At 45.9% G+C, this 26,547-nt stretch overlaps 1 protein-coding gene and 1 long non-coding RNA gene across 3 annotated transcripts in view; one reads left to right on the forward strand and one right to left on the reverse strand.

Annotated features, from left to right (window-relative positions):
* Positions 1-7,269: 7,269 nt before the first annotated feature.
* LOC149523510 (uncharacterized) overlaps positions 7,270-26,547 on the forward strand; it is a 50,637-nt gene continuing 31,359 nt past the window's right edge. Inside the window, exons 1-2 of the long non-coding RNA XR_016346953.1 lie at positions 7,270-8,311; positions 22,951-23,039. This is a non-coding gene — a long non-coding RNA (uncharacterized LOC149523510). The remainder of the gene's footprint in view (positions 8,312-22,950; positions 23,040-26,547) is intronic.
* FGF1 (fibroblast growth factor 1) overlaps positions 14,054-26,547 on the reverse strand; it is an 89,374-nt gene continuing 76,880 nt past the window's right edge. For both annotated transcript variants that reach the window (XM_006128539.5, XM_006128540.5), the window contains exons 4-5: positions 22,636-22,739; positions 14,054-22,080 (exon numbers count right to left, since the gene is read on the reverse strand). In XM_006128539.5, the coding sequence (XP_006128601.2) occupies positions 21,886-22,080; positions 22,636-22,739 (299 nt within the window). In that variant the 3' untranslated portion in view covers positions 14,054-21,885. The remainder of the gene's footprint in view (positions 22,081-22,635; positions 22,740-26,547) is intronic.

Genomic DNA, 26,547 nt, shown 5'->3' on the forward strand with positions numbered 1-26,547 from the left:
GTGCAGTTTTTGGGTACTGCTGGGAGGCAGGAGCAGAGGTAAAATACAACTGTTAATGCCTCTTTCTGCTTTCTCTGGGTGTGTGTGTGAGAGTGGGAGCAAACTCAAGCCTTGAGATGAGGGGCTGGAAGTAATCTGTATGGCAGGGATGGGGAACATCAGTCTGGACAGGTATGGACACAACAGGTATGGACACAAAGTGAAACTTTATGCCTCCTTAATCCCCATTGTATGGATTTTTGTGTGGGAGAGCCAACAATGACTGTGATGTGAAATAACCCACTCTCCTCTCTGAGATGTACAGGTTCCTCTCTCAAGTCAGGCAAAGAATGCCCAAGCCTGGAGCTCAGTAATAGTTTTATAGTCCCTCCTTCACGATGGTTTGTTTACCCCACAGGCTCCACCCTCAACTGTTCAATGACCAACTCGCCTTGGGATTCGGGTTCTCACTTCGTATTTTTCATTCCCCTTGCCTCCTTAAGAGACTCTGCGGCATCCTGAGGAATCAGTCAAAAAACTCCTCCACTTCCTGCTTCAAAGAGCAATTATATAGGCTTCAAACTTTCCTCCTCATTCTCTGCTGCTGTGGCTCAGCTCAAGTTTTTTCATTAATGCCTGTGATCTGCTGCTATTGAGTTTCACCACTCCCCTGTCTGACTCTGTATGTCAAAAGGTACGTCTACACTACAAAGTTAATTTGAACTAACGGACGTTAGTTCGAATTAACTTTGATAGGCGCTACACTAGCGCTCCGCTAGTTGGAACTTAATTCGAACTAGCGGAGCGCTTAGTTCGACCTAGGTAAACCTCATTCTACAAGGACTAAGCCTAGTTCGAACTTACTAGTTCGAATTAAGGGGTGTGTAGCCCCTTAATTCGAACTAGTGCGAGGCTAGCCCTCCCCAGCTTTCCCTGGTGGCTACTCTGGCCAACACCAGGGAAACTCTATTGCCCCCCTCCTGGCCCCGGAGCCCTTAAAGGGGCACGGGCTGGCTACGGTGGCCAGGTGCAAGCCAGCCAGCACCCAGCTAGCAGACCCTGCACCTGGCATGGCTTGAGCCAGCCATCCGATGCCCCCCAGCCCTCCCCCTCTTCCCGGGACCAGGCTGGCGGCTCCTGGGAGCTTGCCCGAGACCGCAAGAGGCGGGCACCCGCCTGGTCTAGTGTGGACATCGTGGACCTCGTCCACGACCTCCGCACTAGGCACAGGAAAGTGGCCATCTAGGGCAGGAGAGCTGCCAGCCTGGCCACCCAGGAGCAGGTGTGCATGAAAATCAAGGTGGTCCAGTGAGACCCCTGACCCTGAGCCCTGAGCTTACAATGGCCATACTGGGTCAGACCAAAGGTCCATCTAGCCCACTAGCCTGTCTGCTGACAGTGGCCAACCCTAGGAACTCTGGAGGGGATGGACCAAAGACAGTGACCAAGCCATTTGTCTCGTGCCATCCCTCTCCAGCCTTCCACAAACTTTGGGCAGGGACACCACTCCTACCCTCTGGCTAATACCACTCCATGGACCCAACCTCCATCACTTTATCTCACTTCTCTTTAAACTCTGTTCTAGTTCTAGCCTTCACAGCCTCCTGCAGTAAGGAGTTCCACAGGTTGACTCTTTGCTTTGTGAAGAACAACTTTCTGTTACTAGTTTGAAGCCTGCTACCCATTCCTTTCCTTTGGTGTCCTCTAGTCCTTCTATTATGGGAACTAATGAAGAACTTTTGTGTATGCACCCTCTCCACCCCACTCATGCTTTTATAGACCTCTATCCTATCCCCCCTCAGTCTCCTCTTTTCTAAGCTGAGAAGTCCCAGTCTCTTTAGCCTCTCTTCATATGGGACCTGTTCCAAACCTCTGATCATTTTAGTTGCCCTCCCTTCTCCCACCCTCTCTTTCCCTCTCCCACCTCCTTTTCCCAGTGTCCCCGAGTTTTGTTCAATAAAGAGAGATTCTATTTTTGAGCACACGTATCCTTTATTTTGTACGTCAGGAAGGAGGGCTAGGGAAGGGTAAGTGGAAGGAGGTGAGGGAGGAATGGGCTGGCTCTGCGGGCTTCTGGGGGTGGAAGCTCTCCTGCAGCCCCCAATTGCCCCCTCTCCGCAGATGGCAGCCTGCGGCAAGTGCAGCCGGTCTGATGGCCGAGTGCTGTGATGTGCCCAATGTGGGCACTCAGGGCACGCCAAGCGAGGACTGCTTTGCAAGCGGGGCACCCCTGAGAACTGTCTGTCCGGGGTGGGGTTCGGGACCCCTTAAGCACAGCCCTTGGCTAGCCTGAGGCAGCAGCTCCACACTCTAACTCCTCATCTGATGCCCTGCCGGCACTGCTTCCGGCCATCCTTAACCCCGGTTCAGGGTCCACTTAATGTGGACATGCTAGTTCGAATTAGCAAAACGCTAATTCAAACTAGTTTTTTAGTCTGGATTCGTTAGTTCGAATTAGCTTAGTTCGAATTAACTAATTTGAACTAAGTTAGTTCGAATTAGCGCTGTAGTGTAGACATACCCTAAGAGATTTGAATGTACTCTTTTTCCCTGAGAGAGACTTCAGACCCTTTCTCTTCCTCCAGCACTGTTCCACTTGCTCTCCATTTGCTGTCTATAGGGATGTGTTCAATCCAGAAAGGTTTTTTTTTTTTTTTTTTTACATATTACCTCTTTCCCTGAGGGCAAAATTCTCAGAACCTATGTCATTCTTGCTTGTTCATTGATCCGGAGCAATTACTGTAGCTTTCTTGAGGATTATTTTTCAGGTAAAGTGTTGACATTTCCCCCTAGTTAAGTGTCAAGCATATGTCTGAGATGATAATTTTTGGGTTTCAGATGTCTAAGGAGAGGAATGCTCTGAGATTAATGAGGTGTTGGAAGACAGGAGAACTAAATCTAATACTACAGTTTCTAGCTTTCCTGTTAAATTAGAAATCCTGATCACCTATATGTACACACATTTATAGTCTAGGGCAGTGGTCCCCAACGCGGTGCCCGCAGGTGCCATGGCACCCGCCGGGGCATTTATGTGTGCCTGCGGAATGATCTGGCGGCTCCTGCCCCGGGTGCGCAGCATTTGCACGGTGCTGGTCCTGGGCATGTGGCGCATGGGCGGCCTTGCCCCCGGACATGCAGCACATGCGTGGCTCCATCCCTGGACGTACGGCACATGAGTGGCCCCGCCTACAGGTGCCTGGCAGCCCCCAAAATGTTGGGGCCACTGGTCTACACAGCAGCATTATTTTGGAATAATAGATGTTATGCGCTTTTGCGTATTGTGCATCTGCATAGCAAGCCCGTTATTTAGAAATAAATTTGAAAGAATGGGCTTCTTATTCCGACTTCTGTAAAACTCATTGTATGAGGAGTAAGGGAAGTCGTAGGATGAGTGCTCTATTTCAAAACAAGTGCTGTGTAGACGTGCCCAAGTTCAAAGTAAGCTATTTCGACTTACGCTATGCTAGGGTTACCATATTCAAACTTTCAAAAAAGAGGACACCTGGTGCCTGCTGGTGCCTCTGCTCTACTTGCACTGGAGGCCAGGCTCGGGAGCCATCAAACTTATCAAGCTCAGGTCTCTGGCCACTGCCTTGCTGCTGCCACAGCTGCTACTGCCCCCACTGGCTCTCATGGTGTGAGGGGACACCGCATGCCAGGCTCCTGCTTCCCCCTGCACTGTCCTGAGAGGCGCGGCAGCGCAGGCTCCAGTGGTGCTGCCAACCAGCCAGCAGCCAGGGCTGCTGCAGGGCCAGGAGGAGAGAGTGGAAGGCCAGGGAGGCTGCTGGCTGGGGCCCATCCTGGGGCATGAAGTTAAAAACATTGAGGGGAGAAGTGGCATGGGTAGAAAAGGAACCCAGGAATCCTGCTTCCCAGAATCCCTTCCTTTCCCCTGCCTGCCCCACCAAGCACCAGCTCCCACAGTCCTCACAGAGCTGAGACTAACCCACAGACCCACTGTCCACCTACAGGAAAGGAAAGAAGTCAGACGTTCTAATACCCAATTCCCTGTTCTAACCCAGTGCCCCTGCCCTCCCTCAGAACCAGCCACCCTACTAGCCACCCTGCTCTAACCCAGTGCACCCACCCCTCCCATAGAGCCAGGCACCCCAATCCCCCGCTCTAACCCAATGCCCCACCCTTCTTCTAGAGCCAGCCCCCCTTCTCTACCCAATGCCCTTTCCCTCACCCAGAGCCAGGCACCCTTCAGCCTCCCTGATCTAATCCAATGCCCCACCCCTCCCTCAGAGCTCGGGACATAACCAAGTAGGGCGGAGGGTAATTTGGTGATTCTGTAGGAGGAACCAAACCTGCTCCACACATTGGTCCTGCCTTGGGTCTTACCGGAGCCGCTGCGGCAGCCATGCGTCTTTCTCTCCAGGCGCTGGGGCACGTGAGCAGAGCAGCTGTTAATGTCCGGGTGTCCATTTGACAGGCGCATGCTGCCACCCTCACCCTGATCTCCTTTGCAGGGCAAAATCCCAGACAATTTTAGCCATTTAAAAAAGCCAGCTGGACGGAGATTTAACAAATGAAAACGAGGACACGTCCAGGAAAACCTGGGCGCATGGTACCCCTAAGCTACACAATTTGCATAGCTCAAGTTGTGTAGCTTATTTCGAGTTTAGCCCTCCTGTGCAGATGTACATAGCTGAGTGACCACCCAGCCCTGTGAAGAAAAATTTAACAGGACATTTGTTGCAGAAGATGCTTCTGCTATTCATGGTCCACATGGCTCCGTCTTATCCTAGCTCAAAGCCATGTGTCTCCTGCTATAACTCACAGTGTTTCCCAAGAACTGTAACCGCCAGAGCAGCATGTTTTACCGAAGGAATAAGACATGGCTGGGACCTTTTTTCTTTTAGTCTATTAGTTTGCATCCAGGCTTTCCCACAAATTTTATCTGTTAATTGGACAGAGCACAGATTTTGGCCTTTGTGAAACTGGCTGCTTGTTTAAATCCCAGTCATCGTTAAGCAGTTACAGAACAGGGGCACTGAAATGGCTTTGTCCCCAAGTGGATAAACGCCGAGGTTCAAGTCTGAATAGTATAACCAGATGAGGGGTTTGCATCATTCCCTTTAATGTAGTTTAATTAAGTCAGTAGCAGAATCATGATACAGATCTTTAAACATATATTTTAAGATAGACGTACAAATGGTTATCATCCTATAGTGGTTCAGGCGCAAAATCCACTTTTCTCCCTTACCAGGATGGTACTGAGCAACCAAATTATATTTTATTATCTCTTATTTACTTAAAAACCTAAAAACAAATACAATAGATACCTAGAGTAAGTAGATTTTTTAAAGCATAATATAGGTGCTCAGAGTTAAAATACAGAAGATGACCTGAACAGGAAAATAATTGTATGTATTGGGCCAATGGGGAATATGCATTGAAGCTGGTATAACATCATCCATTATGCGAGGCACCGTATGCACACATAGTAAAAGGTGTAAATAGGCCAGACAGAGTAGGAGAAAGGCAGAGTTATTATTCCCATTTTACAGGTGGGAATTGTATGCAGGTGGACAACTGCAATGAGGTGCATTTAAAGGTGAGATATCTAGTATTTTAATAAGAAATATTAATAAACAAACAACACTCCCTTCCCTTCCCTCCCCCCCCCCCCCCCCGAGTATTAGAGGAGATCTAACACTCCTACTTGGGGATACTTGGGGACAGAAGCCAACCACTGGCTAACAAGAGTCAAGAGTAAACTTTCTCTAAGGAAAGTTATCGTATAACTGCCTAATGTGGAGTTTCTTGCAGCTTCCTTTAAAGTGGCTGGAACTAGCCACGGTCAGAGACGGGATGCTGGACTAGATGGCTCAGTAGGAAACTTTGGAATGCAAAGCACACAGAAGGCCTTCTAGAAGCAATTCAGGAGAAGAAATGACTCTTTGACATGCCTTACAGATGGTTCCCCCACATCAAACAGAGCATTCCAGAAGTGGTGGGATCAAGGGAAGTAATTACCATAAAGCTGATGTCTCTATATCCAATAGAAATGTTTTCCCCTCTTTTGTAAATTAAAAAGATCAACGGGGCCTATATTTAAATTGCCAGTAGGTAGGTTACTTGTGAGCTAGGAGCTAGTGTCCCATGGTTCTAGAACCCCATATGGCACTACACGTGGCTCTTGTAATCAGGCCCGCTGGCAGGGGCAGTTGTCCAGAGGCCTGGCAATTCAAAGGGACTTAGGGCTCCTGGCCGCTGTTGCCACTACTATGGCAGTGGCGGCAGCAGGAGCCAAAGCCCTGGACCCTTTAAATTGTTGCCAGAACATTGTGCAGGACTGACTGGCGGAGAGAGGGAGGGAGGGGCATGACATGGTGTGCTTCCCCCATGAATGGTTTCCCACCCCTTTCCTCTGAGGCCCCGCCCCTTCTGGGAGAACACACCATGCCCTGTGGCCCAGCAAGTCTGTCGACTCGCCCTGCTTGTAGTCCATGTCTTAAGAATCTTAAGAGTTAGCCTGTTCTTAAGGAGAAATAGCTCTCAATGAGAACACTAGGATATGGACAAAGAATTTTATTATCCATATAGATACAAACAGCAACTTATTTAACATTGGTCTGTTGTCTCCTTTATAAAGCACTGTAGCTGGTGTCAGAGAAAAGAAACTGTCCCCACCCCCCCAGTAAAAAAGTTTGGCCAGGCCGCTCTTGTTATAGTGGGCTGCAGTACTCCTTGAGAGAAACCGGCCGCACCCTTCCTGCATACCATTGCCTTTAGAAAAAGGAAAGGTGTGAAAAGGGGAAAATAGCCTCAGACTCTCCCACCCGTCACCTTGGCGTGAGAACTGCGGGGCTTACCAGGTCGCATGAAACCTGCACAGTTTCAGCCCAACCCCTGGGACACAGACCCCCCACTTGGGCCGTGTCCAGACTCAGGGGTTTTTTCGGGAAAAGTAGCCTTTTCCCGAAAAAACTTCCCCTGCGTCCAGACTCAAGCCGCGTTCTTTCGAAATTATTTCGAAAGAACGCGGCTTTTCTTTCGATGGCGGTAAACCTCGTTTCACGAGGAAGAACGCCTTCCTTCGAAAGTTCCTCTTTCGAAGGAAGGCGTTCTTCAATGTAAAGAGGCCGTCTTCGAAAGAGAGCATCCAGACTCGCTGGGTGCTCTCTTTCGAAAAAGCGGATTTTTCTTTCGAAAGATCCGCCTGCAGTCTAGACGCGATCTTTCAAAAGATGCTCTTTCGAAAGATGCTTTCGAAAGAGCATCTTTCGAAAGAAGCCTGCAGTCTAGACATAGCCTTGGTGACCATTGGGCCATATATGGTAATATGCAAGCGCGGGAAAGCGATGTGCAGATTTGGGGATAAATACCCATGGCACAGTTTGCTCTAAGAGGTCTTCGCAACACACGTACCACCGTGCGTGTGCCTTCTCATATACTTCAAAGCGCTGCCGGCCTGATCAACCGACCAGCCACCTCCCCCGACTCTCGGGCGTAACCAAGGCCTTCGCAACCGAACCGATATCTGTGAAATGTTCCGTGTGCTGTGTAAGTTGGTATGTATGATTTGATTTTTTCCTGTTGTATAAGCTTAGTGTTGTAGTTGTTTTTGGGTAGTACATAAGAGTTTGTAGTTATCACTGTTATTTAATTACTGTAGCTGGATATTTTAAGATTAGAGACTATTCCCCTTGCCATTCCCATCCCTATATCTGTGACACGTTTTACTAGAAGCCATAGAATAAATATAATAATACTGTAAATTCATTATTAACACGGTCTATTAAAAATCTTAGAATAAATACTATAAATTCACCTCTGTCATAAATAAATATTTTTTATTTGATAAAACTGTCCACCTGGCTCTGTCCTTCCCCCCTTGGGTATTCATTATCAGACCTGTGATTCTCGCGACAGCTGGCAGTGTCTCTGAAGCTTTTACAGACATTTCCCCCCGTCATGTTGAAGGTGTTCTTTGAACAAGTCACTACATTTGTCTTAGAGAAAAAATAATAATGTTGCTACCAAAACTTGGAAGAAGTCTTCAGACTCAAGAAGTGCAGAAGTTCATGAGTGCAGCAATTAGCAACGCAATTCAAAAGTGCAGCAATTAGTGGCTAATTGGAATCTGGAGACGTGTGCTGCTTACCAGGAGCTAGAATTCAGGATGTGACCGAGAGTCTTCCAAAACTGATCAAACCTTTGAATCACTACCCCTTCCTGCTTCTCCATGTAGGAACTAACGATACAGCCAAGAATGATGTTGAAAAGGTCACTGCAGATTATGTAGTGCTGGGAAGAAGGATCAAGGAATTTGAAGCGCGCGTGGTGTTCTTGTCCATCCTCCCTGTTGAAGGAAAAGGTTCAGGTAGGGATCGTCGAATCATGGAAGTTAACGTGTGGTTGCACAGGTGGTGTCGGAGAGAGGGCTTTGGTTTCTTCAACCATGGGACTCTGTTCCGGGCACAAGGATTGCTAGGAAGAGATGAGATCTGCCTAACCAAGAGAGGAAAGAGTATCTTCGTGGGCAGGCTTGCAAACCTAGTGAGGAGGGCTTTTAACTAGATTCATGGGGGATGGTGCCCTGAGGTAAGTGGGGTAGTGGGATATCGGGAAGAAACGCAAGGAGGAAGGGGCAACAAAGGAGGACCCCTGATTTGAATGGAGAAGGTAGGGCAATCAACTGGTTAACTAAGGTGTTTGTATATGATGCAAGAAGTCTGGGAAACAAACAGGAAGAATTAGAAGCCGTGGCACAGTCAAAGAACTATGATTTGATTGGAATAACAGAGACTTGGTGGAATGACTAACGTGACTGGAGCACTGTCATGGAAGGGTATAAACTGTTCAGGAATGACAGACAGGGGAGAAAAGGAGGAGCATTTGCACTGTATGTAAGAGAGCAGTATGATTGCTCAGAGCAGGGCCGTCCTTAGGATTTATGGTGCCCTACGTGAGATTATTAAATTGGTGCCCCTATGACTGACTTACTCTTACATCCTACTCCCTCCCTTTCCCAGAAACCCGAGCAGCCAATCCCTTCCCTCAGACTGTGCTGCAGGCAGTGCATTCAGCTCTCTAGGACCCAGCCCTGCTGCTCCATGCTCTACTGCTTCCTGTCATAGGCATGTGCAGCATATTTCATTAGAGTGTGCACCCAAAGAATTTTTTTTAAATGTACTCTTTGACACCCCCCCCCCCCCACTAGCCACACACCTGACCCCCGTTAGCCACGCCCCTGGAGGAAACACTCTCAGGGCAAGATGGACACATGTCCAAAAGTAAAAGGTGTCATGTGACACCCTCCCCCCCAAGGACTTTTCTCACCATCCTCCTACCAATAGGGATTAGTTTGGCTCCCACCAAACCCCCCTCATGCAACTATCCTGCAATTGCATTGACCCAATGTGTGTGACATTAACTCGGGGCGGAGAGGCTGGGGGAAGTGTTCCATCTCAGGCTGTGTCTACATTGGTGTGATCTTGCACAAAAGCAGCCGCTTTTGCACCAAAACTTGCTGTCTGTCTACACTGGCCACGAGTTCTTGCGCAAGAACACTGACGTTCTAATGTATGAAATCAGTGCTTCTTGCGCAAGAACTCTGATGCTCCCGCTCAGGAATAAGCCCCCGCTCAGGAATAAGCCCTCTAGCGCAACTGTTCTTGCACAAGAGGCCAGTGTGGACAGGCAACATGAATTTCTTGCACTAGAAAGCCCTCTGGTTAAAATGGCCATCAGAGCTTTCTTGTGCAAGAGAGCGTTTACACTGGCATGGATGCTCTTGGGCAAAAGCACATGCCAGTGTAGACACTCTCTTCTGGAAGAGTTTTTGCACAAAAAATCTTCTGCAAAAGAGTTCCTGTGAAAAATCATGCCAGTGTAGACGTAGCCTAAGAGTTTCCTCCCATGAGCAAAATGAATTTTCTGTTGTGCACCAGTACTGAGTTCATGTGGCTTGTTTGGATGTGCCACTGTAGCACCCAAGTTATTAATAAATATCTTATAAACCTCTACCTTTCCCCTCTGCTGCCATGTCTCCTCCTCTTGCTCCATCAGCTCCTCTGGTGCCTGCTGCCCCCCTACCCCCCACCCTCCTCTGCTGTCCTGACTCCTGCCCTTCTCATTGCCCTCAGCCTTCCTGAGACCTGCCCCCTCCACCAGCCCTTCTCTCCCCCCGTGCCCACTCCTCCAGTAGCCCCACTCTGATCAAGCGAGCTACCCCTCCTCATCCCCTCTCCTAACACCTACATCTACACACCTGCCCTGACTCTCTCCTCTGGTGCTGGTCCCTCCCCTGCAGGTGTCTTCCTATCTGTTTCACCCCCCGGAATCTCCTGGCACCTGCACCTTCCCTTACCCCTGGACCCGCCTGGTGCCTCCCCCTTCCCTTACTGCCCCTGCCCCCTTTTTCCCTGATGCCCACCCCCTCACCACTCTCTGCCCCATTCCTCTCCTGCCCCTCTGTGCCCTCACACTTGACTTGCTCCATCCCCACCTTTCTCATGCCCACCCCTTCTTTTAAGCCTTCTCCCCTCCTCCTCCCCCTCTAGCCCCCAGTGCCCTTCCCCTCTCCTCTCCCAGCATCACCCTGTCCCCCTTCCCACTGACACCTCCTCTCCTGCCCTTTTCCTCATTGTCTCCACTTGCCCCCCCCCCCCCGCATTAGTCTCTCCTGCACCCCTGGCCCTTGGTGCCTTTCCCTTTCTTCTCCTGACCTGCCCCCTCTCCCCCCCTCCCATCAGCACAAGCCCCTTCTTCTCCCACCCATCCCCCCTCGCCTCGCCTCACCTACCTTCTGCCTTCCTGTTTGCAGGGCTGGAGTGTGCGATCAGGCCCCAGAACTCCCCGTAGCCCAGGCTCCAGACCACGTGCCGGAGCCTGGCCACTCGGCGCTCGCAGCCCCGGCCCATCACAACACGGCCGGTCCTGCCTCTAGCGAGGCTCTGCTCCTCCACACCCCACTTGGCGCGTCTCCTACCAAGGCACGGCTTGGCCATTTAAAAAAATGGTGCTGCAATGCCAAGCCGCATGTGACCCCGCCCCCTCCGGCTTGCCACGTGTGACCCCGCCCCTGGCACAGCCCCAGCTCCACCCGACACTGCCGCCCGGGTTGACAGCTTCCCTTCTCCAGCCGGGGTCAGCTTGCTGGCCTCCTCGCCCAAGTTCCGCAGCCTGGTGGGGTCTTCTGGCGGAGCCGTAAAAGCCGGCAGCATCCCTACTGGCTCCAGTGCAGAGCGCACGCGTATGCTTCCCCTCCGTCCTGGGCTGGCAGAGTGGTGCCCCAGAAAGTGTGGTGCCCTACACGACTGCGTACTCCGCATATGCCTAAGGACGGCCCTGGCTCAGAGCTCCAGTATATGGAGGGAGAAAAGCATGTTGAGAGTCTATGCGTTAAGTTTAGAGGTGGGAGCAACAGGGGTTGTGGTTGGGGTCTGCTATAGACCACCAGATCAGGTGGATGAGGTAGATGAGGCTTTCTTCAGACAACCAAGAGAAGCTTCCAGATCACAGCCCCTGGTTCTCATGGGGGACTTTAATCACCCTGACATCTGTGAGGAGACCAATACAGCAGTACACAGACAATCCAGGAAGTTTTTGGAGAATGTTAGGGATAACTTCCTGGTACAAGCGCTGAAGGAACTGACCAGGGGCCATTCACAGCTTGACCTGCTGCTCGCAAACAAGGAGGAACTAGTAGGGGAAGTAGATGTTGGTGGCAACCTGGGAAGAAGCGATCATGAGATAGTAGATTTCAGGATCCTGACAAAAGGAAGAAAGGAGAGCAGTACAATACACACCCTGGACTTCAGAAAAGCAGACTTTGACTCCCTCATAGAACTGATGTGCAGGATCCCCTGGGATGCTAAAATGAAGGGGAAGGGAGTTCAGGAGAGCTGGCTGTATTTTAAAGAAACCTTATTGAAGGCAAAGGAAGAAATCATCCCAATGCGCAGTAAGAAAAGCAAATATGGTAGGCGACCAGATTGACTTACCGGGGAAATCCTTGGTGAGCTTAAACACGAAAAGGAAGCTTATAAGAAGTGGGAATTTGGACAAATGACTAGGAAGGAGTATAAATATATTGCTTGAGAATGCAGGGGAATAATCAGGAAGGTGAAAGCACAATTGGAATTGCAGCTAGCAAGGGATGTGAAGGGTAACAAAAAAGGTTTCTATAGGCATGTTAGCAATAAGAGGGTGATCAGAGAGGGTGTGGGGCCTTTACTGGATGAGGATGGTAACCTAGTGACACCTAAAAACAGGACTATGTAGCACTTTAAAGACTAAAGTGTTACATAGTCCTGTTTTTTGTTTCAGCTACACCAGACTAACACGGCTACATTTCTATCACTAGTGACACCTAGTGATGATATGGGAAAAGCTGAAGTGCTCAATGCTTTTTTTGCCTTTGTCTTCACAGACAAGGTCAGCTCCCAGACTACTGCACTAGACAACACAGTATGGGAAGGAGGTGGGCAGCCCTCGGTGGAGAAAGAACAGGTTAAGAACTATTTAGAAAAGCTAAACATACACAAATCCATAGGTCCGGATTTAATGCATTTGAGGGAACTGAGGGAGTTGACAAATGTTAATGCAGAGACTTTGACCACTATCTTTGAAAACTCGTGGAGATCGGGAGAGATTCTGGATGATTGGAAAAAAGCAAATGTAGTGCCCATCTTTAAAAAAGGGAAGAAGGACAATCCAGGGAACAACAGACCAGGCAGCCTTACCTCAGTCCCTGGAAAAATAATGGAGGAGATCCTCAAGGAATCCATTTTGAAGCACTTAGAAGAGGGGAAAGTGATCAGAAATAGTCAATATGGATTCACCAAGGGCAAGTCGTGCCTGACTGATTCACCAAGGGCAAGTCTGATTAGCTTCTATGATGAGGTAAATGGCTCTGTGGACATGGGAAGTCAGTGGATGTGATATACCTTGACTTTATCAAAGCTTTTGATATGGCCTCTCACAATATTTTTGCCAGCAAGTTAAGGAAATATGGATTGGATAAATGGATTGCAAGGTGGATAGAAAGCTGGCTAGATTGTCGGGCCCAATGGGTAGTGATCAATGGCTTGCTGTCTGGTTGGCAGTCAGTTTCACGTGGAGTGCCCCAAGAATTGATTCTAGGGACGGTTTTATTCAACATCTTCATTAATGACCTAGATGAGGGGATGGATTGCACCCTCAGCAAGTTTGCGGATGACACTAAGGTAGGGGGAGAGGTGGATACATTGGAGGGCAGGGATAGAGTCCACAGTGACTTGGACAGATTAGAGGATTGGGCCAAAAGAAATCTGATGAGGTTCAACAAGGACAAGTGCAGAATCCTTCACTTGGGATGGAAGAATCCCAGACATTGCTACAGGCTGGGGACCGACTAAGTAGCAGTTCTGCAGAAAAGGACCTCGGGATTACAGTGCATGAGAAGCTGGATATGAGTCAATAGTGTGCCCTTGTAGCCAAGAAGGCTAATGGCATATTAGGGTGCACTAGGAGGAGCATTGCCAGCAGATCTAGAGAAGTGATTATTCTCCTTTATTCGGCACTAGTGAGGCCACATCTGGAATATTGCGTCCAATTCTGGGGCCCCCACTACAGAAAGGATGCGGATGCATTGGAGAGGGTCCAGTGGAGGGCAACCAAAATGATTAGGGGGCTGGAGCATTTGACCTCCGAGGAGAGGCTGAGAGACCAGGGTTTATTTAATCAGCAGAAGAGAAAAATGGCGGGGGGAGGGGGCGATTTGATAGCAGCCTTCAACTTCCTGAAGGGAGGTTCCAAAGAGGATGGAGAAAGGCTGTTGCCACTAGTGACAGATGGCAGAACAAGGAGCAATGGTCTCAAGTTACAATGGGGGAGGTCTAGTCAGATATTAGGAAAAACTACTTCACATGGTGAAGTGCTGGAATGGGCTACCTAAGGAATCTCCATCCCTAGAGGTTTTTAAGTCCCTGCTTGACAAAGCCCTGGCTGGGATGATTTAGTTGGGGTTAGTCCTGCTTTGAGCAGGGGTCTGGACTCGATAACCTCCTGAGGTCTCTTCCAGCACTAGGATTCTATGATTCCATGATTGCTACATATTTCAATATTAATGAGACATACATACAGAGGAAATATTTGCCTTTATTATATACTAGATTGTTTGGCAGCTTTCCTCTTTTGGGGGGTTTATCTGGAGAAATAAATATTTCTGCTATGCTCCACCTGCAGGGGAAAATTGGGAAAAAATACCTCCAAGAGTAGCCCAAGCGGATTGAAATATTAGACCAACACAATCTGAACCACATAACTGAATTCGTTTCTCAGATTTCTTGCGAATGTACTGGAAACATTAAATTCAACATTTAGCATTTGTATTGTTTGACAAACTTGGGGAAGTGCTTTAGGAGTGTGTGTCAATTCAAGTGACTTTCATAAAGGTTCCAATAGCAGATTCACATTTTACCAATCCTCCCCCTATTTTTCATCTCATTAGCACTTTGTGTAGCCATCCCTCACTCCTTTCTAACTGATCAGCAATGGAACTGTAGGACTGGGTTATGGAGGTCTTACTCATTCACATGAACCAGGATTACACTATCTAGTCTGAAGAAAATTAGTTTGTGCAGGGACATTGCTGATTCACGAGATAAGAGACTTGATCATGTCAGGTGTGTATTTTTAGGACATTCTTTCCTGCATTATCTTAGTAAATACTAAGGAATTTTTAAAAGTATGCTGATGGTTGTGGGGGTAGGGAAAATTCTAGGCAGCCAAGAAAAATGGTTCAGTAGAGTTCTTACTACTGTAGTTACTTCTCATGGGAGTTGCATGTGCAAAATAGGAGCCTTGTATTTGAACGCATCGTGTGATAGAGTGGTTACAGGGAGAGCACGTGGATGTGCCTGGGTTTCAGTACTAAGCGGGACACTGGACAAAACCTTTAACGGTCTTGTATTTCAATCAACTCAGCTCTAACAATGGTTATGGAATGATCATGAGGATAAAATTTAAAATTAAATACATTAAGTTAATGGAGATTGCCTATCTCCTAGAACTGGAAGGGACTTTTAAAGGTCATCAAGTCCAGTCCCCTGCCTTCACAGCAGGACCAAGTACCATCCCTGACAAATTTTTGCCCCAAATGGCCTCTACAAGGATTGAACTCATAAGCCTGGGTTTAGCAGGCTAATGCTCAAACTACTGAGCTATCCCTCCTTGTAGCCCACTTCCTTTAAAACCAAATCATGCATCAGAGTTGAGCTTTCTTGGCGTTTATAAAAGATTTTGGGGCAGGATGGGAAAGTTATTCCATCTTTTCCCATAATAAACTTTAACATGGCAGTCTGAATGCACATACTAAAGCTGTGGTCCCTAATGTCATTAAACTGAGATTTCTGCTTTCTGATTTGCATTACATAGAAGAAACTTCATGTTCCTATGTTCCCAACACTGATGTTATCATCCATGTCCTCTGAACTATAAGTGTTGTTAATAATATTTTGCAGTGCAGACGCAGAGTTGTGCTAAAACATCAGAACTTGGTACTTTTTCAGCAGATACTCGAACACGTTCCACGTGCTCGAGTTTTTTGAGGTTTACAGCATTAAATCTAGATAATTGTAACAATGTAGAGAAGTACTTTCACCTTAAGTGGGACCAATGTTCCCTCTAATTTTTTCCATTCACGTGCAGACTAAATTTTGTGATGCGCCAAGAGGCATGTGCAGATGTGCACCCACCAATAGAAACACATGCTGCTGGCTATGGGTGCTCTGCTGATCAGCTGAGCAGCATGTGAATCTCTCCTGCGTGTCTGCCCAAACACTTAGCTTACATGGAACACAGACTGGGACATATAATTATCTTGTTTCAGCCTCCCCACTCAAAGTCAACCCAAGTACGATTTAGCACAAAGGCAGTGAAGCCTTCTGAACCAGCGTGGTACCAGACATGGTATTTGCATGGAATTGTGGTGATGGTTTAGAAACAATCCACTATGTAAGTGTGGGTGGCTACTTCCAGGCCTGCAGACACAGGGTGCAAAGTGCGGCAATTGCCTTAGGGCTCAGCAACTCAAAGAAGCCTGGGGTTCCCAGCTGTTGCTGCTATTGCAGCAGCTGGAGCACCGGGCCCTTTAAATCCCTGCCGGGATTGCTGCACGGTGCAGCTCTGAAGGCTGGAGGGGGTGCTGGGCTCTGTGCAGAGTGGAGAGCTGGCTGCCCCCAGCCTTGCCCCTTCTGGGAACGTGGACCTTGGGACCCGCACCTTGCCCAGGGACCTCTGGAGGCTGTTGGCTCCCCTGGCGACTATCCAACCATGCATGGTTGAAGATTGAAAAATGACTTGTTCCCGGAAGTCTACATGCCTTGAACATTGCTGATAAGAACACTGTGGCTTGGCTTGAGCAGATTGCATATGCCAATTAATCAGTATACCTACCTGCAAATATGCATAAAGAATATTCAATGAAAAATCTTTATCAGGCTAGTGTTAATTATAAGAGTATATTGATTATAAAGGGAAGAAAACTTTATAAGGAATTTTTAAGTTTAAAAATATGGCAAGGCATGATATTTTCAGTCACAGTGAAACTTAAACTCTTCTTCTTAATCTTCACCCACCATCAATACAAATTGGAGATATTTACATCGTACGTCTTCATCAATGATAATATGAGCTATTTGCTGCTTCTACACTGTCCTATAACACAAACAGTGCACTTGTGTGCAGCTCTTCAACTATGCATGCGACACGTATAATTGCAAGCTGTTGTATAGTTCAGCACCCATTAACAAGAGCAGCACTTCCAGGACATTATGGCCTTGGGTATGTATAAACTACATGGCTCTGTCGACAGAGTCATGTAGTCTAGACATACCCTATGTGAGCCATGAGAAATACATAAAGTGGATTTTTCACAAAGTCCTACAGGAGCTACTCTCCCCTTCAATTGACACCTGAGTAAGGAACACGGCTGACTCAAGAGAGAGCTATTGAAATAGATGCATGCTTTCCCGATATATTTGGACCATTTCAACAAAGCTTACTTTTAATATACACACCAAAACCTGTCCTGATTCACAGCCCAGGATATGGCCTTATTTACAGAGAGAGTTATTGCAGATTCTCTACCCCTCTGAAAATCAAACCATGAAGTTCTTGATTAATCCAAAGAGCAAATACAAAAGACTTAAGCTAAGGAGCATCTCCCTGTTTTCTCATGAATCAGATTGTGACATTTTGAGTTACTAAACCTAAAAGGCCAAATTTTCAGTATCGTTTACATAAAAATTGCATATGAACATACTGTGCATAGTTATAGTCTTCCTCTAAGCAAATGCTCTGTTACGCTTCTAACGGGTCACATGCATATCTAGATATTGCAGTTGCAAGAGATGCAATTTTGGAAATATTTTTGTACATGATCTTGTGCTTGAGCAAGAACCTGATTGACAGTGTTCCTATAAGCTGGGCACTTGTGCTGCTGCTCAGAAGAGATTCAAATGCCCCTACACCTAGATGTTTTGTTTCTTCTAGTGGTACGCATACGCACATGCTTCTGTGCATGTCAAATTATTCTGCACATAGATGGAAAAAATCTGTACAGGATGGAAAAGTTTAGAGGGAACATTTCTGACTGCAGGAATTTTTGTCACATGTAGGGACCATAATAAGCCTCTGTGTGGGCTGTTTTTGAAGGGAGCCAAAGATTTCCTGTTCTAGGCTCTTGATCCCCAGGGATATGTGTATGTATGTGCACCCGTACACATTGAGGAAACTATTCCATCCCATAAGATGTACTTTAAAGAGGGACATTATGAAGGGAGAATAGATGGTGGATCGGAAGGCAAAGGACAATCACTCTATACCAAGCGTAGTTCATCATTATGAGCATTGTAGCAAGTGAAATAGATACACGGATAAGTGAGTTCTGAAAGTTTTCATAAATATTGTGGAAAAAGTGTGTCCACTTGTTTCTGAAACTCGTTTCAGAGCACTTCCCTCCCTCTCTCTCCCTTCCCCAATTCAGAGGAAGAAGGGGAAGGAGGCAGTTGCCCAAGGGCCTGGTGATGCAAAAGGGCCCTGAGCTCCTGGCTGCTGTCATTGCTGCTACAGCTGTGGCTGTGCCCAGAGCCCCAGGTCCTTTAAATCACTGCCAGATCATGGTGTGGGGCGTTCTGGGCGGCTTTGCAGGCTGGCTGTCCCAACCCCTTCCACCCAAGGCCCCACCCTTTCCTGAAGCGTGGAGTGGGCTCCTTCACCTTGCCCAGGGGCCAGGTGAGGCTGTCAGCTCCCCTGTTTGTTATAACACTAATTTAATATTATTAGTAAAAAATCAGGCCGAAAGAATCACAAACTTGCACTGCTGGTTTTGGAACAGATGATTCCTGGGTAACAGAACATCCCATAGTCATGTTTGTTCAGGAACAAAGTGTGTCATTGAAAACATTCAAGTGACGGCAGGAACCTTGGAGGTAACACCCATTTCTGGGAAGGATAGTGGTGTGTCTCTTGGCAGTGTTAAAAGTAAAGTGGAAAAAAATAGATTATAATATCTAATTAGTGGACACTGCGGGCCTTGTCTTGACGTTTTCAGGAGGTATAGTACATTTCAACAAAAATGAATTTGTGTATTCAGGTTCTGCTACAGTCCACCTGGCAGTAGATGGATACATTGGCAGAGCCAGAAATCAAATGCAAAGAGATTCTGTTTTGAGTTCTGGGGACTTGACTAGAAGGGTCCATTCCTGACCTATGATTCCTATGATTCCATGTAGCATCGGGAAATTAGCCTGTTATGGCATCTAAGAAGATTTGTATGCAAAACTTTGCATGAGCCCCTGGACAAGGTTGGGAGGTGCTGGCTCCACATTCCTGGAAGGGGCGGAGCCTCAGTTGGAAGGGGTGGGTCCAGAGTAGCCAGCCCACTGCTCTCCCTACAGCTGTCAGAGCCACATGGAGCATGTGGTGTGGCGCTCCAGCAGCAATTTAAAGGGCCCAAGGCTCCAATCGCCACCACTGCTGCAATAGTGAATTACTGGGCTCTATGGCAACTGCCCGTTACTCCCCTATCTCCATTGGCAGTTCTGAAAATGTGCTAAATATTATTACTAATAATTTTTGCAGCTTTAGGCTGGAGGAGAACAGATGAGCTGTCTTTTAATGAAAGAATTTCCTCCTCCCTCCCCCCCCCCAATAAGAGGATACCAGGGTGGGATGAAGGAAGAACAGAAAGGTAAAAGAATGGGAGAGGAAAAGAAAGGAGGGAAAGGAGCAGAATTTGGGTTTCCATTTGCTAAGAATTAATCAAAGGTTTCTAAAAACTTAGACCAAATATTTTCAAATTTGTGTTAGGTTCCTCTTCCAAATGTTAGATGCATTGTCTTAATGCAACCAGTGGACGTATAGTTCCACAATTTATATTATTTGTAATATAAACAATAAAAATAAACCCTATTTTTCCAGATGTTTAATGTACCAGGAGTACTTGTCCCTAGTCACCTAGAGTCATTAAACAAATAATTTGTAAAGGGTTAAAATAGTTTAGGGACCTAGTCTATCCTTTAATGTTGATTAAATAGAACTGAAGCCTTTACAGGTGTAAATGATAGGAAGGGAAGTGCTGAAAAGTGAACGGAAAGCTTAGGATGTATGGTCCACGTAGATGTGTCTAGAACCCAGAATGTCTCGGAAGACGAAGGAGAGAAGACACTTAGGGTGAAAATCACGTTAGCACCATAGTCTGTCTAGACTACAGTGAATTGCAGCCTTATTAAATTTTTGGAATTGCAGACTAATTTGCAAAATTAGAACAAATCTTTGTATATATTTCACGTATTCGCCAGTGTTGGTATGAATTCTCTAGGGGCTCTGTGTGCAGAATTCGCATTCACTCTCAATGGCAACTCTGCTCAGAGAGAAGCTACAGAATCCACTAATGGTGCAAAGCACAGTGATGTTGATATCTCCCAACAGGAAGGAAGGGGGTTGATTCATTTGCACAGTCCTCAAGCTAACCCTGTAGCAAAGAAAGTCACTGGTGTGAGTGCTTGAATCTGTTCCCATGGATTTCAAGGGGAGCAAGACCAGATCAGAGAAATATAGAAATGAGACTAGACATAGCAATGGCAGAGATTAGGAGCTTGCATATACATAATATGCCACAGCACATGGGTTCTCCCATCAATATAGATAATGCAACTCCATGAGAGATTGTAGCTAGATTGACCAAAGAATTTTTCTGTTGGGCTAGCAGCACCTACATAGAGACTTTGGTCAGTTTAAGCACAGTACTTAGAGGAGGAGATTTTTCACACCTTTGATTGACACAGTCAAACCAATCTAATTATGTAGTTTAAGAGAGTGAACTGGATTCTATTTCTTCCTGTGCTTTATAAATGGAGAGGGGTTATCCTCCAGTTAAGATACAGCTATGCAGACCAAGTCAATTAAGGGAGAATATGACCAGCAGAGCCTCCATTACTAGTGGCCATGCATGAGAAAGGAAGAACCTGATTTGCTGTCAGCTCCCAGACTGAATTTGTGGGGTTGTCAGGTAGAAAATAACTTTGTATTAGTAAATTCAGCACACTTTATAGGGAAGTTACTGAAATTCCCATTTTTACAGTGTCACAATTCTACCATTCAGTGTGGACCTACACTTTCAAATGGAAAATTAGCTTTTGGGGACAAAATAAAAATGGTGAATTGTTTTAGGTAATATAGTCTCTTGCCTACTTCCCTTTTCCCCATGACCTTTCTCTAGACTTCCTTGTCAAAATTATATATCCCCATGTCATTCCATCTGCATCCTCACTGAGATAACATTAACTTGCTTTGACTGTCTATAATTAATATTATTGAACTCTTTATAATGTATACACAGTCACATAATAAATACACATTTCATATGAAGGATATTAATAAGAAATAGCAAGATTAGTACAGGTTGAATCCATCTAGTCCAGAACTCTCTGGTCCAGCAACATCTGTGTTCCAGCATGATATTAGTTAACCAGATGTCTACTTATCATGGGTGTGGGCACGTTTCCCACAGACCCATGAAGTTTGTTTACAGCCACCAGTCCTGGCTCTCCGTGTTCTGTGCTGTTCTTTAGCTCTAATTTACCTCTTAATGTCTTCTAAGAGCCCAGTAAGCAGTGGAAATGTTGGTAATGTTGCTAGACAATATTGACCTCCCACGGTTTCACAAATTCTCTGGTTCAGCACCAGTCAAGTCCAGGGAGAGCTGGACTAGAGAGATTCAACCCATAGCATGTGACAGGTTTAGATGTCTAGTTTTCAAGAGCACGTGTCATAGTTAAGTTGTACAGAAGTAGAATATTTGCAGCATTCTTGATTATATTTTCAATTGACAAATTGCATACTAATGCAGTTTAAATTTTTTTGAAGTGTATATTAGATACTATCTAGATTACATGAAAATACCTATGTATTCGAGGGGAATTTCACTTTTATGGGAATATAGAACATGCACTTACTCTCCCTAGTTGTATATATTCCCCTGGTAATAACTTCTTGGTTAGTGTTACAGTAAGCCATAAGTTTAGAGCAATAATGTACCTGTCTGGTCCCTTTGAAACAAGAGTTTATGCATATTCTCTGGAGTCATTTTGCATTTTTCAGTGCACACATTTTGCCTCAAACATGCCTCACACATGCTTTCTATTGTGCGGGTATGACAATGGAGACCTGTCTGGAAGAATGCAGTGGAGGGACAGCCTGCCCATTGCTTTACAAGCTTTTCCTCACCTCCCCATTAAACTTGGTTAGTGCAAAATTAAGTTGCGCTATTTTTTTAAAGCATTTAGATTTAAAATGTCTGGGTCTAAAATGAAGCTGTCACACTGCCCAGTGAAAGAGAGAGAGAGAAGGAAAAATAGTTGGGACTTAAAGACTCGGGGTATTTTTATGGCACCCGGGATACTTCTCTTAATCAGCTGACACTGGCAGTGGAAGGAAAAGGACGGCCTTTTGGCCGTAGTGCGTCCGCGGTCCCAGTTTGCAGCTTCCATTCTTCTTTAAGCCAACGAACCAGTTCTTGTCTGCATGCTTCTTGGAGATGTAGGTGTTATAATGATTTTCTTCCATTCTTTCCAAGAATAAGCATTCCTCACTCGGTGACAGCTGAAAAAGAGTTCCAAGTGTCCACTGTGAGCGTGAATGGCATAAGCAAGCCCATTACTGTTGTACCCAAATGCAATGATCTAGACTCAGTTAGATTTGGGGAGTTTTGGTTTGCCATGAGGCTCAGGGGGTTGAGAAGATTTAATCCAGAATGCCAACTATGTATCACAAAATGATTAATCCAACATGGTATGTCCTAAGAAAAGGGAGTTTACAAAACAGGACAGTAGCCAGCCTGGCAGCAAGGAATTGCAAACATCACAGCAGTCTATGGGTAAGAGATACATTTTGGCCCAGTTCTGAAAACTGGAAGCTGAAAGGACACTGTACTGCTACTGCTTCCAAATATGAACTACAACATGTTAAATATTTTGGGCCACTGTTACAATCTTTTTATTTATTTATTCCAAAAATAAAGTTGTGTAAAGAGTGGCGATCAAGCTGCAAAAATAACAGAGACTAAATATTGCTTGTGGGTTATATTACTCAGTGCTACAAGATTTCTGCTAACCTCAAAACTCTCCATGTCTGGTACCACATCAACCTCATACTTACTGATCCATATAAAAGTCCATTGGCGTCCATAGCCAAAAACTGTCCAGACTCAGTGCTCTTTATATATACCTCACCCACGCTTTCCGCACTTAGCTGCAGCTGAACTGAAAGTAAAAATAAAACAACAACAAAATAGGGTGGAGGGAATACGTTATCATAGATATGGTAAGGCTGCTAGGAAATTTAGCAATGGGGAAGAATTGTGTTCGGATCCAAAGTCCCAGTTCTTAAGGGTGAGACAATAACCCTTCCTTGTCTGATTCCCATCCCCATGTTTTAGGAATGAAGGGCCACATTTTCTTCTTTTTATACCAGGGGAAGATTTTTTAAAAGCACTGGATAGAGATTTGGCAGGTCTGGGTTCCAGTTCTAGATCTACCTAAGAGACCTGCTGTCTGACCTTGGTAAGTAACATTGAGCTTTCTGCCTCTTGGCTCCCAATGTGGATAAATAGTCTGATAACATCTTATAGAAACTTTGTATTACAATGTCTCATGGAAACTGTGTATAATCCTTATAATGTTTTATAGAAACTTTGTATTAGTCTTATAATGTTTTATAGTCCTTAGGAATAATCAAGGTAAAGAAAATGTCCTTGTACTAGAAGTGTTCCAGAAGTATAATAGATCTTACCCCTTTGACTTGAAAGTGGTTCTGTTCTTAATGAATGAGGCGTGAATGAATGAGGCGAGAAAGGCAAGTACCTTTGTGGGTCCTTCAAAGGAAGGTAACAACTTGGAAGGATTAACAGTTGCAACAGTTGAAAAGGGGAAGAATAGGAGCCAAACCCAACGACACCAAGACACTGTCAAATGGTCTCATTGTGAAAGGATCAGACATATGGATGGCCTGAGAGTCAGAAGCAAGCACCCTCTTTTGAAGCAAACTAGGAGTTAAAAGCAAATACCCTCTTTGTGGTAGCATTGGGGATAACACCCAGAAGAAGGCATCACAGATCTAATTAAGAACTAACCGACACAACTAAAGCATATAGATTTACATCAGAGGGAAGCTCTTATAAATGTGGGGTGTCTTGCATGGGACCCCGGGTCTCATCTTGTCAACATCAGAGCATCGGTCCAGACCGACAGAAGCCCGGGTCTTCACTTTCCCTCCCACATTTAACTCACCTTGCCAGTGGGGGTTAGGGGAGCAATTAGTTGATAACTAAGCAACGACAAGATGGAGTGTGTGTGTGTGTATGACTGCATGAATATAGTATATTATATGCATATTATACAATAATGATGTATTACCAATAAATGTGGCATTTTGCTTTATCCCTCTTAAGAAGATCCTGTGCAATTCTTTAAGTACAACACCCACCAGTCAAATAGGTATAATAATAATCTTTTCTTCCATCCTTATTCCTTCTCCGTTAAAAGTGCTTGCTCTTAGTTGAAAAGCACAGTCTCTTATGATGTTCATGTAGAGAGCAGAGCACAACAGAGCCTTGATCTTGGTTGGACCTTATTGGGGCCAATCGAACACTAATAATAATAGTAACAATCCAATGGCAGTGGAGTTACTCCAGTTTCATGAACATACTACTGAGAGCAGAATTCAGCCCTGAGTCTTGTTTTATTTAATATTTATATAATGTTTTGAGTGTATGTTAATTAATATCTAAGGGTATGTCTATGCTGCATTCCTCTTTTGAGAGAGGAATGCAAAATGCAGACAAACGAAATTGCAAAGGAAGTGAGGATTTGAATTTCCCGTGCTTCATTTGCATAATTGTGGCTAGCCGCTTTTTAGAAATACCCTAGAGATAAAAAATGCTGTTTAGATGCAGAAGGTTTTTTCTCTCGAAATAACCGTGTCTAACAGCATTTTTTATCTCAAAATAAGGTATTTCGAAAAAGCAGCCGGACGCGATTATGCAAATGAAGCATGGGAAATTCAAATCCGCGCTTCATTTGCAATTTTATTTGTCTGCATTTGCATTTCTCTCTCGAAAGATGAACGCAGTGTAGACATATACCCTAAGTGTAGTTATTTTCCTAGCCACAAAGGATACTAAAGGGTTCTAAAAAAAGTAGGAAAGATCTGTCTCCATCCTAGAATATATCTCCTCTGGAGACATGGCAAGGGATCACATTTTTATATTACTATAAATATATATATTTTATTTTACTATATTTCACGAGGCATAACAGAGTGGTTGACAAAGGCTTCCCTTGTCGACTGCAGCGCATCCAGACTGTCCCGCTGTGCCGCCAAACAGCTGATCGGCACAGCGCAGCGGCCATTTGATGTAAATGAAGCGGCGATTATTTAAATCGCCACTTCATTTTCCTATGTCTAGTAAACTCATCTACATGGCTCCGTCGACGGAGCCATATAGTCTAGACATACCCTTTGTGTCCTCTTACATAAAATAAACATTTTTTTAAACTCCTGATTTGAGTTGCATGGTTGCTCTTTCCTGATGGTTACCTTTCTTCTTAGTTCACTGTCTGTGATTGGGGGTTTAATCATTTTTACCTAGACAGTGTTCCTTTCTTTCAAAAATATATTTTCATTTGGGAGAGGATTCAATAGGTAACGAATCTTTAGACAGCATTCTTGAAAACTCTTTGCATTCAGATAGAATACTTAGATGCTGCTGTGATGGGGATATATATGTACTTAGCAAAGCAGAAATATTCTAGCCCACTCATGTGTGAATAATTGAAACTTTGCTTTAAAACAGGCAAATGAGAGTTTTACAAAATCAGGATCATGGCACATCATAATTCTTGGCCTCGGATCAGCTTCCTTCTGCCCTAGAAAGACAGGTTGTCAAATAGCATCTATGGCCTTTGGGAATTCAGTGCCACTGGGGGACAGGCTGGGATTCTTAGTTCTGTTTCCTACTTTTAATTTTTTTTTATTTTAGTGTCATTTTGACAAAATAAAAAGTCATATTTCCATTTGAAATGACAGAAGCCTTTGTCCCTGTGAAACTTTTGCTACTGTGGCTCAGATCCTTTAATTAGGCACTTACTGGTAAGTAAATAATGTTTGATTTGCAAACTGGATGGGAGCAGATTGGCTGTCATTAGTGACTCCTTTGTTTGCTCGCTTCGTATTGGGATTTTGCATGCAGTAAGTCCTTAAGCAAACTCCAGCTCTGCATTCTGCTTAATGCTGCATTCCCAGAATTTGGTAAAGGTAGTGAAGCCAGGAAAGAGAGAGGAGAACAGAAAAAGTGTCTGCTTCATAATTAAAATAGTGATACAAGAGTGAGGGTATGTCTAGACTGTATCCCTCTGTCGGCAAAGGGATGCAGATTAGGCAGGTTGACATTGCAAATGAGGCAGGGATTTAAATGTCCCGTGCCTAATTTGCATAAAAATGGCCACCACGTTTTGCCGACTCAGCACTTCAGCGGTGGATATAGGGCAGGGCCAGTGGGGTGGCTGCCCTGGGCCCCACACTTCAATAGGCCCCACACCAGCCCCACTTGCCCTTCTATATATCTGCCGCTGCTGCCCTTACCTGCTGGAGCCGCCGCCTCCGTTGCCCTTCACTGCGTGTCCATGAGCAGCTCCGTTAGCCCGTGGCATGCGTGCGGCAGCAGCTTGTTGCCATGGAGGCGAAGAGCTACGCCTGGCCATGGCGCCCGGGTATCTCACTGCTCCACCCTCTTGCCCCGCCCAGAGAGAGGCTGGGGGTGGTGCGGTCTCTCCTCCGGGGGGGAGCCCAAACACCTTTCCCACCACGCCCGGGGGCAGAGCGACCTGCCCGCCAGGGAGACTCCGTCTCCTCTCGCCAGTTTCCACCTCCCCCCACTCGTGGCCACAGCGCGACCCAGCTCCACAGACAGTGCCCCCCCCCCACAGACACACATGTCCCTGGGAGCAGGGGGAGTTGTCAGCTGCCCTCGCCCAGCCAGGAGCTGTTTGAGGGGCTGAAATGGTAATTTTG

The sequence above is a fragment of the Pelodiscus sinensis genome, chromosome 16 (assembly GCF_052426305.1).
Source record: "Pelodiscus sinensis isolate ZL-2025 chromosome 16, ASM5242630v1, whole genome shotgun sequence".
Lineage (NCBI taxonomy): Eukaryota > Metazoa > Chordata > Testudines > Trionychidae > Pelodiscus > Pelodiscus sinensis.